This window comes from Engystomops pustulosus, chromosome 3, assembly GCF_040894005.1.
Source record: "Engystomops pustulosus chromosome 3, aEngPut4.maternal, whole genome shotgun sequence".
NCBI lineage: Eukaryota > Metazoa > Chordata > Amphibia > Anura > Leptodactylidae > Engystomops > Engystomops pustulosus.
In genome coordinates, this window is record NC_092413.1 from 116,253,652 (window position 1) to 116,267,402 (window position 13,751).

The 13,751-nt window shown below is 36.6% G+C and overlaps 1 protein-coding gene across 1 annotated transcript in view; it reads left to right on the top strand.

Moving 5' to 3' along the window:
- SIM1 (SIM bHLH transcription factor 1) overlaps positions 1–13,522 on the top strand; it is a 60,945-nt gene extending 47,423 nt beyond the window's left edge. Inside the window, exons 11-12 of the mRNA XM_072141896.1 lie at positions 5,986–6,391; positions 9,080–13,522. Coding sequence (XP_071997997.1) covers positions 5,986–6,391; positions 9,080–9,804 — 1,131 coding nt within the window. The 3' untranslated portion in view covers positions 9,805–13,522. The remainder of the gene's footprint in view (positions 1–5,985; positions 6,392–9,079) is intronic.
- The last annotated feature ends 229 nt before the right edge of the window (positions 13,523–13,751 follow it).

Sequence of the window (13,751 nt, forward strand, 5' to 3'; positions counted from 1 at the left end):
TTGTGATTTATACTCCCTTCTCTGTCACAGCTTTCATTGATACCAGCACCCTGAGGACACCAATAAAGCAGAAAATAGTCCCAGGTACAGCTGTCACTTTAAAATACCTCTTTGCACAGCAAGTCCTGGGCTGTCTGGGACTGCAGGAAGATCCCTGGAGTCCTCTCTGGTGATGGCCTGAGTGCCCATAGAAAGGGCTCTGAGTGCCACCTCTGGCACCAGTGCCATAGGTTAGCCATCACTGCCCTAGGGCCTCTCTTTACTAATAAAAAGCCCCTAGCGGCCTCCCTTTGCTAATAAAAAGCCCCTAGCGGCCTCCCTTTACTAATAAAAAGCCCCTAGCGGCCTCCCTTTCCTGATAAAAAGCCCCTAGCGGCCTCCCTTTACTAATAAAAAACCTCTAGCAGCCTCCCTTTACTAATTAAGAGCCCCTAGCGGCCTCCCTTTACTAATTAAAAGGCCCTAGAGGCCTCCCTTTACTAATTAAAAGGCCCTAGAGGCCCCCCCTTAACTAATAAAAAGCCCCAATGGCCTCCCTTTACTAATAAAAAAAGACCCTAGCTGCCTTCCCTATTCAAATAATAAGCTTATATACTTACCCTCCGGTGATGTCTTCTTTCGCGTACCTTCACTCCTAATGGCGGCCTTCTGTAGAGGTTGCACCGCGTGCCTCTGGTCATGTGACTTACGCGACCTGACGTCAGGTCGCGTCAGTCACGTGACATGGGCCGCGTGATGCAGGAGCTACAGAAGGTGGGCGGATCGCCAACGAGGGACTTGTAAGTATGGAGGCCGAAACATGGGGGCGCGGCCGCACCCAGGGCTGGCTCCAGGTTTCAGTGGGCCCTTGGGCGACAAAACCTCAGTGGGCCCCTTTGCAGTAAACTGGCATAGTGGCATGGATTCATTTTATACAGCCTCTTCACCCTCATAAATTAATTATATACAGCCCAGGCCCCTCTCACCACCCATAGTTTAATTATATGCAGCCCCACATGGATTATATACATCCCCCTCCTTTTCTCCCAAACATTACATGCAGCCCCCTGCATGCACCCCCATTCATTATATACAGCCCCCTCCTCATGCCCCATTCATTATATACAGTCCCCTCCTCATAGCCCCCCCCATTCATTATATGTGGCCCGCTCCTCAAACACCTCCCCCTGTTCATTATATGTGGCCCCCTCCTCACGCCCCCCCCCCATTCATTATATACAGCTCCTTCTCATCCCCATGGACTAGTAAATGTGACATTTAAAATAAAAGAATAGTACTCACCTCAGCCTTCTACTCAGATCCGGAGCTTCCAATTCGTTGTCTTCCTCCTCCTGCCGGCAGCCGCACATCGCTTCACACGCAGCATCCTGCAGCATACCGCGCGCCACTTTACGGCGCTAGCACCCAGCACAGCCAGGCTGCTGGGGATGGGGATTACACCACACGGAAGCGTCTTTCGGTCGGCTGCAGGGGAATGAGAGGGGTGCCGGCGCCGGCCCTGGGGGCACCATAGTTCGGGGATCTTTCCCCGCGGCACACTCAACCATGTGTCGCGGCACACTAGTGTGCCACGGCACACAGGTTGAAAATCACTGTTCTAATGCACTGCTCATCAAACATGTATGTAATAAACATGTAATAAATATGAAGTCGATATGCTCTAAAATCGCAAATGAGTTTTAGTTGTCTGATCCCCTTGCCATTGATGGCTTTTCCATTTTAAGTTACTATTTTTTTGCTCCCCTCCTTTAAAAATACATACTGTATATACTCGAGTATAAGCCGAGACCCCTAATTTCAACACAAAAAACTGGGAAAACCTATTGACTCGAGTATAAGCCGAGGGTGGGAAAAGCATTGGTTACAGCCTCCCAGTATATAGTCTGCCAGCCCCTGTAGCATACAGCCTGCCCAACCCCTGTAGCATACAGCCTGCCCAGCCCCTATAGTAGGAAAAAAAATAACACTGTACTCATCTTTCAGATGTCCCCCATAGGTCCTCTTCTGTCTCAGACAGAAGAGGACCTATGGGTGACGTCAGAAAGGTGAGTTTTGTCTTTATGTTTTTAGTTGACTCGAGTATAAGCCGAGTTAGGGTTTTCGAGCACAAATTTTGTGCTGAAAAACTAGGCTTATACTCGAGTATATAAGGTATCTTTTTTGATTTTTCAGTGTAAATTACTGTATGAGGGCTGTATGAGAGCTTGTTTTCTCTAGTGACAGTATTTAATATTCCACACCCTGTACTGGGAAACTACATATGTACCATTTTCTTGTGGGATTTCTTTTAAAATCTTTCAAGATGCGCTCCAAATGACACCTCACCTTTAATTTTTGTGTTGTTATGATCAAGGAGATAGCAAATTTGTAAAGGTTTTATTATGCGGTAATAGATTTTTAAATATTAAAAGAATCATTTTTTGCCACATTATGGCTATGTAGGATGTAATTTGTGCCAGGAAGATATGACATTTTTATTACTATTACTTTGAGAACTGTAAAACGTATTCCTCACCTTTTATTAAAATTTTTATGTGTTGCAAAATTATGAATAAGTGAATATTCGTACATTTTTGTTTTTCCTTTATGGCGTTTACCACCTTGAATTACCACTTAGTAGATCTGGAAATTATGTCATCCTTTCATTAGCTCCAGTCCCTACACAAATGCAACCAGGCAACTTCTGAGCCAATTTGTTTCCTCACTCCAATTTTGCCATTGAGGTATTTAATAGGAAATAAGTGACGTAAATGAAATTTTTAGGCATTTACTTATGTTAAACACTCCTAAGAATGCTTGTATTTCTAGAATATGGTTATTTAACAAAATAGTATGTCGTCCCAAAAGATTTGCCTCTGATTTTTAGTTGTAAATTGTTAAAAGGATTTATAGGCATAATTACACAAGGTGTACAATGTCTTCAGTAGTCTTTAAAAAACTGTTCTGTGCTTCAAGCATATGTTTTATGTGATGCACATTTCAAAAGGTTATGGCCTTATATAACTTTTCTGATTTTCCACAAATGTCACCTTCAATCATTTTTCATAAGATGATTATAAATTACATTTGGCAAGATATTCATGGTAGTCTTTTTTGTAATCTCAGTTTAAATTCTTATGGTGGATTGTTATTGCTCACAGTTATCTATATTTCTACTTGATATATTACATAGAAGTAATGAAACTATGAAATCTATTATTTCAAGGTATTGTTGACATGTATTTGTATATAAAGGGAAAAATAATCCTAAATACACATTACTATTATGACAAAGTATTTAAAGGTATTGTCTGAAAACCTTTTCACAATAGAAACTGTATCAAATCTACAGTATGTCATATCTAATATGACGGAGGAGGTTAGACATCCAAGAATTATGCCATTTCTTTTTATGGGCCAGTGTAGAATTTGATTATTTTTCATTTGCATTTTTTTTCATTCTCTCTTCTACAGCTAGAACTAATTTTGGTATCTGGATTTTAAAATGCTTGTAAAAAAAGCTTGGACTGTAGATAGGATTTTTTTTTTCAGGTGGCAAAACTTACTTCACCTGGATTTAGCTTGAAATGTTATTGAATATCAATAGACAGTGTATTACCTGGCACGTCAGTAAAAAAAGCTATATGTAGCTGCTGCCAACTACGGTAACAGAAAAGCACTGTATCCTCTTTTAGCTGTAAATTTTCTAAAAGCTAATTTGAAAATAGGATTTCAAAATTAAGGCAACTACAGCGGTCAGGTCCCCACCAATCACTGATCCCTAAAAATAGGGGTTCTCCTCGTGTTTCATACAAATCAAGTGGGGGAATGCATGCTTCATTCGCCTTTAAGTGACAAATAGAATTTTGTACTCATTGTTAACCCCATGAAAGCCAAGCACTATAAGTGCCCACCCCTACTCTTTTCACACGGGGAAAAAGTTATTGTAGTGAATAGATCTCTGATGATCAAATACCAGTCTAGATTAACCTTTGAAGGTGGCCAACACATTACTTGAATGAATCATATGCTTTCCTGAAAAGGCCTATTTTGTCGGACACTTACAATTATTAGCTTGTATGTATTTTTTATATTCCTAGTACAAATACTTGATTGGTAAATTTATACAACACAAAAATGAAGCAGGTAGTTGCTAGGCATACATGTTCACTAAGCCATGTGTCTTCAGTTTTCAAACATAATGCCACAAGCATATTAAATAAGATCGCATTTAGTCTTCTATTTTTATGGTTATATTATGTTACTGTAAAGAAGACTTCTGCCATCTGTGTAATGTTGTAATATTCAATGCAAAAACATATTTTAACTTTCAGGTTTACATCAGTAAAACATAAGATAAAAGTGATTTAATGGCTACCATCTGGTTATAGTGTAAGACATCTGTGGTATTTTTCTTTTGCTCCAGGTACACATAAGTATCAAGAATTTAAGTGCTGTTTGTATAATCCCCGATAAAGGCATTTTATTCTTTCTTAGTGAGCTGCAGTTTTCTTTTTTCTTACATTTCATCTACTAGAATTGTTTAAAGGTGACCTGCACGAAAACCCTTAGAGCTATTTACAGTAAAAAAAAAAATATGGAAAAGACATATACAATCTATGTGGAATATCATGCATTTGGTTTTAGTTAGATTTTAGAGTGTATTACTTTCAATAACTGTTTAACACAATTATTTCATATGTTTTTTTAGCTACAAAAATATTACTAGGGTGGTGAATTATTTCTTGTAATATTTTTTGTAAAGTTTATCAAGACCATAAATCATATTATATAACACCAACTCATTCTATAGTTCTAACTGTTAACAGTAAGATTGTTTCCCATACCACAAAACCAAACCTAATAAATGTGACTTCTTAGTTGAATACAGATATACATGAAAATGAGGCTATAGCTTCATAAGCAGCCGAACAAAGTTGAAATAATATTACAAAGAACAACTTAATAGAGATCATTACTCAATACGACAGCAGTGTCCCGAGTGTCACAACAAAGTTTACTTATATTGTAGCATTTACCGCATAAGTACACTGCTGCCATAGGTAATGAGTACATCAAGTAATGATCTCTAATAGGTTGTTCTTTGTAGTATTATTATTACTTTGTTTGGCTGCTTGTGATGCTATAGTCTAAACTTCCTCAGCCATGTATTCAGCTAAGTAGTTATGTTTATTTGGGTGGTCAGCACTGGTTCTTTTATGTCTTTTATGTAGGGATGACAATAGTGATTGTCAGTGTACACCTGCTGGGCAAGGGATACCCAGTTTTGTTCCTAGCAAATATCTATACACACTGTCCATGCCTCACTCTTGGGAGCGCCAGTGAATGGAATCTTATGTTTCCCATAGCAACCAATTACAACTTCACTACTAGTTTATTTATATACAGTGATATATTTTATAGCATGGATGAAAAAATGTATTCAATAATTGATGGTAATGTTGATTATGTATGCTATAAAAAAGGGGATGGTTGTGGCATAACTACCACTGAAACCACTTCTGCTTCATAACAAAACTGGGAAAAGGGCACTACTTCATCAAGACACGTTTGGCTCAAAAGTTAGACAATACATTGAGTGTATTGTTACATGTCACCTTCATCAATAACTGCTCCCAATGTCTGAGTTTAAATGCCCCCTTTCTTGGTTGATGGGCCAACATACCAGCTACATTGCCTGCTATACTGGTAGACAGGCCCATGGCAATGGCCATTTTATTCAATACAACACATATGCCACTTCAGTGTGCTTATGTATTATGCGAATGCATTGTAAATCAAAGATCCATAGTACCAAGTTAATCAACACAACCCGAAGAATTGATCTATCGATTAATACTGAAGAAGAGTACTTTTTGCAAAATATTACTGTATTTATGTTTAGTAAAATCTTATAATATTTTTTTTACTTCATCAAACTTAATGCCAGTTCAAGTAAAAAAAAATATGATTTAATATTTAAAAATGTGTTTTTAATATTTGCAGTATTCTGGATTCCATACGGAAAGGTCAGAATCTGATCCTGACAGTCAGTGGGGTGGCAGCCCTTTAACTGACACAGCTTCACCACAACTTTTAGATCCAATAGAAAGGCCAAATTCCCAGCAACATGATGTCTCATGTGCATATCGGCAATATCCTGATCGAAATGCTTTGTGTTTTGGATTTACCCTTGACCATCCAAGATTAAGTGATGAAAGGCACCATCATAACCAATCCTGTGAAACTGGCAGATGTGAAGCTGGAAGATACTTCCTTGGCAGTCCGCAAGCTGGGAGAGAGAATTGGTGGAGTTCCCGATCAACTCTTCCTGTGCCTAAGTCATCTCCTGAAAGTAGAGATGGATATGAGAACTCTATGCCACATATATCTTCTGTTCACAGAGTTCATGGTAAGGACATTTAGCAATTTGGAGGATAGTTTACATTATACTACAGATGAAGATAATTGCAAAATAACACTGTGATAGGATAAATGACTGTTGTGTTGAATATACTTGCTTTGTAATAACACATGCTAGTAGAATATACTAGTGACTAAAATTTTTATTTTATTCTTCTTATACTTTGGAACTGTTTATAACCTCATTTATATACAGTACACATTCTAATTTAATATAATTGAAAACTAGATATATCAATATGTATTTTTATGGAGATCACTAAGGGAAGTCCCATAGTGACCTCTATAAAAATACATAGGCTAGTCTGCTTCGTTCTTATGGCCTAAAAGTTGCATGGGTCTCAAAGCCTCGTACCTCCTTTAAGGTACAAGGCTGTGGGGAGATCCAGGCTGTTTGCTGCCTTTAACATGAGTTAATGAGTTTAATAGCCTGAATCTCCTTTCTGATGGAGGGTCCTCCCTCTCCCATACTTTTGGACCCCTGCCATGTGATCGTGAGATGCTGGTAGTTTCTATGGCAACAAGAAGCCATGCTATGGTTTTCCAGTGTATTTTACAAGTTATCAAGTAATCACTTGTGGAAGTACCATAGTGGGACTAAAAAAAAATTATAATTTTTTGTGTCTTTACCTCAAATAAAAGTGTCATCAATTGTGATCAAAAAGTCCAATAAGTAACTAATAAAGGAACCAATAAAATATCAACTCAATTAAAAAATTACAGCCATCACATACCGGTGAAAAAATAAAAATAATACTTGTCTTGAAAGTGGTTGACATGGAATCAACCTAGAGGAGGGAAAAAAATAATAATAAATAAATAAATATATATATATATATATATATATATATATATATATATATATATGTATATATATATATATATATATATATATATATATATAAGCCTTGAGAAAAAAAAATAATATATATATATATATATATATATATATATATATATATATATATATATATATATATATATATAAGCCTTGAGAAAGGCTGCCTGGAGCCTAAACGTCGGTACTGTACTATAATATACCTTAACATGGAATAAAGAACACTTTTTTTCACCGAATGCCCTGGAGTGCTGCCTACTTTCGTTTCCAAATATATATATATATATATATATATATATATATATATATATATATATATATATATGTATATATGTAAAATAAGTTTCGGCTCCTTAGACCTGAAGCCTTCTTCAAATTAGGGGTATATAACAATGTGACAATTTATATAAAATGGAAAGGAGGTAATAACAACACTCATGGGATCAACAAAATATATGTAAACATACAAATTGGTATATACATCCAAGCTTCGTTACTTGTGCACTTGTGCATACAATTTAATGGCAATCGACACTGCACATGTCCGTGATCATATGACTAGAGCTTATACACCTTGTTCCTTTGAAACTTCAGCACCTTATTTAGTCAGAAATCGCATTTTGGAAGTGATTTAATTCACTGTATGGTTATACAGTGGTCTTCCCTTCATTAATATGGCGTTGCAGTCTTGTTTTGTTGATCACATGATTGTTGTAATGATGTCACTTCCTTTCCATTTTATATGAATTGTCCCATTGTTATATACACCTTACTTGAAGAAGGCTCCAGGTCTAAGGAGCCGAAATATAGTTTGGACATGTGAATAAATGAGTACGCTTTGTCACATTCAAGTCTCGGAGTGCTGCCATTTTTTGCTGTTTTACATGTGGATGGATCTTGGTCTAGGTCCTGGGATGTGCACCTGAGCTATTTACAAATAGAACTGCTAAAAAATTTACAAATAGACCTGCTAAAAACAAGCCAGCTACAATGTTGGAAAAAGTTATGCTTGGCATATTAGAAGCGGGAAAATGCCATTAAGGCCCAAACAGGCCGACCGCTAAGTGGTTAAATTGTTTGTGGTAGTAGGAGAAATTCTTTAATGTCGTATTGGGCCAGAGAGGCTCATCACTGATGAACCTTTTAACCCTTCTAAGTACTCCACAAACTACCATTACTTTGAATGATCAGAATGTAATGCTTCATTTTTTCTGCAGTGGCTTTTGCAAGTGAAATGAAAGAATAGTTAAAGAATCGTTCTTGTATAAGCAGATGATTCTTGTTTCTGAAGCTGGATAGTCTTTGTATAATTAAGGCCCAGTTCACACTTGTGTTTGGACATTTGTTGTGTTCCGTTACTAAATTGATAATAACAGAAGTCTAACTGTGAAAATATACATTGATTTCAATGGACCTTTAATGACATTCATTAGTGCCTTCATTATTTGAGTAGAAAATTGAATAGAAGCTGGAGTACTTTTTCTTTTTCTGTCTCAAAACATGGAAGTCTGACAGAGTGGTGCAAATGGACACTAATTGAAGCAGTTAAAAGTACATTGAAATCCATGGACGTTTTAATCGATCTGTTTTGACTTCCATTTTAGTAATGGAAGATAATAACGGAAGTCCAGCACAGGTATAAATTGGCTGTAAGAGTTTGCAGGCGTGAGAGGGTACTTATGATGCTTGATTTAAACTTTAAGAATTTTGTGTGGAAATGTACTTTTTAAAATTCTGAATACATTTTTTTTCTGTTTTGGGACAGGGAGTGGGGGCTTGGAGAGGAGACGTTGTTCCAGAATGTTACAAAGCTGACTATTGTTTCTCTTCCTTTTTCAGGGAGAAATCATTGGGATGAAGACAGTGTTGTAAGTTCTCCTGACCCTGGATCTGCAAGTGAGTCAGGGGATCGCTATCGTACTGAGCAATATCAAAATAGTCATCATGAACCAAGCAAAATTGAGACACTTATCCGTGCCACACAACAAATGATAAAAGAGGAAGAAAATAGGTTACAGCTACACAAGTCTAGTCCAGATCAGCTAACTCCTATCAACGGAGCGTCAAAAAGAAATTCAATTTGCTTTGTCAATTACCAACAATCCCCGTTAACTGGAGTTGTGTGTCGGGGTCCATCTGTCTCTAATACTTCTCCCTGTGACCATCTCCAGCAAAGGGATGGAAAAATGTTGAGTCCAAGAAACAATGAATATGAAAATAGTCCTACAAATCTGTCCAGGATGAGCAGCCCAAATGCAGAGAGAATTTCAAAAGCAGGACTTACAATAACCAAGGACTATTTACATACAGATGTGTCCCCTCAACAAACTGTGGACCATTCCAACTCGCCAAACTACTACAATGCTCATCGGCCGTATTTTGATAAACATGCCTATACATTTACTGGATATGCTCTTGAGCACCTATATGACACTGAATCTATTAGAAACTATTCGCTGGGCTGCAGTGGGTCCCATTATGATGTGACTTCTCATTTACGAATGCAACAGGATCCAGCACAAGTTCACAAGGGTACATCAGTCATCATTACAAACGGGAGTTGATGTTTTATATGATGTCTTTTATCTTTTACAGAGAAAAGAAACCCTTTTCATGCCCATTACCAGCATCTAATGGCATATGGTGCACTGGATATAACAGCAGGGGACGCTTTGTATTTGTATTTATAAAATTTAGTTTAACGTTTTGGCTGAAATCAATAAGTTCAGAATAATGTTACTTTGCATATCATATATCTATGGTAAACAGTTGTGCAGTCTTGCAAAGCAAAAATAGGAATTTCAGTGTTGCAGGCTTCACATTTTGCTAATTACACTTGCCTGTAAATAGAGACCTTTTCCAGAAAAAAAAAAAAGTAAAAAAAAGAAAAAAAAGAAAACAAAATCCCTAAAACTATGCATATAGGACTTGAAGAAAAGTTGAATGTACAATGTTATGCATACACAGGCACAAATGCACATATCTTTGTATGTCTATAATTGCAAAAGCAAAATGAGTTACTTTTCAGCACAATAATGCTTTTGCTTTACCAGAATTACATTTTCTGTCTAATTACTTGAAGGGAACTTCTATACAGACAACTGAACTGCTTGTTTCCATACACCCTGAAGCATATTATTATAGGCGTCACTGCAGTGAATATTTATATACGTCGACCATTTATCTGTTAAAGCTAATGGTGTTTATTTATATATCTATATCCTGTATTTCATCATTTTATAGGGGCTACCTTGGTTTTCGGAGAAAAACCTAAATGTGTCCAATGGTATAAAATAAAAAGTAACCATAACTTGTTATGTCCCACACTACTCCAGCACCACTACCCCAGCTGTCCCTGCCATATTTGCAGTGATGTTATATCATTCATATTCATCATTTGCATGACTGCTGCAGCAAGTAATTGTCTGCAGTGGTCACATGAATTATGGATGAGATGCCATCACAGCAGCACCGCCAGTGACAACCATATTAGTGAAATTTGAGAGACAGTGGACTGAAAGAAAGTGGTTATTTTTCATATCATGCTGTTGGCTGCTCAAATTTAATCATGCTAGCTCAACACTAGTACAACTATCAAAAAAATATATCTCTCTCTATATATATATATATAGAAGGAACTTGCAACATAATCTTTAACAAAAGTTCATTAAAAAAGTGGTCAAAATGTATAATCTTCACCACATTCACCAGATTTTTTATTGGTATTCTATGTACTGATTTGTTTATCTAGCACCTTCAATATTGTATTTGCTTCTTCAATTTAACTGCAATTTCCAAATGGTTGGTTATATTACATAGGGTCATTATCTTCTTGCTTAAAATTTAATTTACATGAATTTTCAAAGTAAAATTTTGCATTGATGACCTTGGCAGTATAGTAACAACAAACTAAAATAGCCTGAAATCAATAGCTTTAATTAACAATCTATTTGACTAGGTGGGAAGTTGGCTACATGATCTAACTAGCTATATGTTCAGTTTTCATGTTGGCAGCAAATCTGCTAAATATTGACCTAAGGCAGTGATGGCGAACCTTCTAGAGGCCGAGTGCCCAAAATGCAAACCGGTCCCACTTATTTATTGCAAAGTGCCAACACAGCAATTCTAACATTAAATTACTAAAATCTTGCTCCGTGCTATACCACAGCTTTAAACAGTCCAGAGGACACCAATATCATTGACAGAAGGTGGGAAAATTTAGATTGGAGCTTCCCTGAACAGGAAGAAATGTGGGGCCAAGAGCAGGAGCTTCAATATCTCCACTGATAATCTGATCATGTCTACATCTTCTCTTCCTGCAGTCTCAGGAAGAGCCAGATGCTTCATGTCCTGGACTCAAGTCCTGTCTGGCGAATTCTGTGCTGGGGCAACAGACTGAGTGCCCAGTGAGAGGGTTCAGAGTGCCACCTCTGGCACCCGTACCATAGGTTCGCCACCACTGACCTAGGGTGTTTATATGGGGTCCTCCATCTATATATCATCCTTTTTCCCTGTATGCCCAGCCAGCAACTGATGTTACCATTTGGCTAAAAGAGGCTTTCCAGGTATGCAAATGTGTTCTATATGCCTAGGAGGCCTTTAAAAATAATAAACCTGTTATACTCACCTCTATCCCAGCTCATGTTAAGCCACAGCGCCGTGGGTCACTCCCATCACTCTGTTTGTATACGGAGTACTCTGGTGCAGCTGCACATCTGCTCAACCCTGAAGCTAATGCTGTATCAGGGGTGCATCATTGGTCAGGTTGGCATTTCCAGCCTCTGTATACAAACAGAGATCCTGCAGTGACAGGTGGCATCGAGGCTAAATAGGAGCAAAGAGGGAGGTAAGGCCCCCCAGCCACATGTAAAAAAAAAAATGTATACCTGGACAACCCTTTTAAGTTAACTTTCTTTAGACTCCATCCTGTTTCTAATATTTTTTTCATTTGTGTTTTAAAGAAAAATATAGAATTTACTGTTTATGGAAATGAAGTGTCCATCAAAGCAAGTGTTCTTGTTCTCAATGCTGTGCAAACACAACTACTGATGAAAGGATCAAAACTGATAAGATTTTGTGCATTGGATTTGATCGGCTCAACAAAAATTAATTAAAACAATTCCATACTAGTGTGAGCCTGGCTAATAATTTGAACTTTTACTCTTTTATTTTAAATTCCACCAGCTCTATCTCACAAATTATAAGTCTACACGGAAGGTCAATTACACTTCGATTGTAATAACTTTTTCCCAACACACTATAAAAAGTGTGCATTCTTGTATTTATATTGTATTTAAGGAGGAATATTGTTCCATATTTGTTTTTAGTGTAGAACATAAAATGGTTTATTGGACATGTCAGTGTTGAATAAAATGAAATGATACTTCCTACTATTGTAGGATAGAATATGTGTTAGACATATCATTTCTTTTAATCAAGAGAAAACTAAATATATTTTTATATCAAATATGTCATTTTTTGCAACCTTGATTTACATTATTTGTGAAGTTTACTCCTCTGCATATACATGCTAAAAGGTGTACCAATTTTAAAGTACCTCTTATCAGATTAACTGACACATATACAACAGTAACATGCACAATTGTAACTAAAATTAAAACTTCAGGATACATTACCAAAATATTATGATCAATTTTGGTTTTACTTTCCATATTGGATTCAAATATAGAGAACTTCCAGTGCTCACCTGGGCCTAGTTCTTTACATCAACCTCAACCTTCCAGGGTATAAAAATACTACCTACAAGAAATAAAAAAATACTAAATGAGTTTATGATGCACCTTCAAACATTATAATGTGTTTTTCACAGGTAAACAATATTTTCTCTATTTGTATTCTAATCACATTATGTACAGTATATTCATTCTAGGAAACAAATAAAATGAGCCAAAATTCAATACAGTTGTGACATTTTCCCCAGAAACAGTTGACACATTTAGCAGTTGACTGCACTTTAAAATGAAAAGATGTGTTTATGTTGTGAAAAGGAATTAGAATATTAAGGTCTGTTTTGTTTGCTTATATGGTTTTGCCCTGAAATAACCCTGAAATGTTTAATGAGCTCAGATGCTCAGCCTCAAATATCCGATCAGACATGCCTTGCAATGTATATTTCTAGTGACATTGTACAATATTATCTGTAACCCTTTGGAATTTCATGTAGAAAACATGACATATCTATTGTCAACATACCTTTCAAAGTGTTCCCATTTCTAATTATTTATATTGTAAATAGCTTTCTGAGGTCAATTTCAAGTTAATTGTGCATAAAAATGTATTTATTATGTGAAGACTTTTTGGTTTAAAATATAGTTAAAAGACTTATATTGTGTTGATTTATGTGTCTAATTATTTGTGCTAATATGTTACATTTGTGATATTCAGGAAAATATCTGTAACTATTTTATCTAAAACAATCTATCATTCTGCCTATCTTGGGCCCAGCCCTATTGTCCTGTGGTTAGATTATTCTTTACCAGTTCTAAAACGA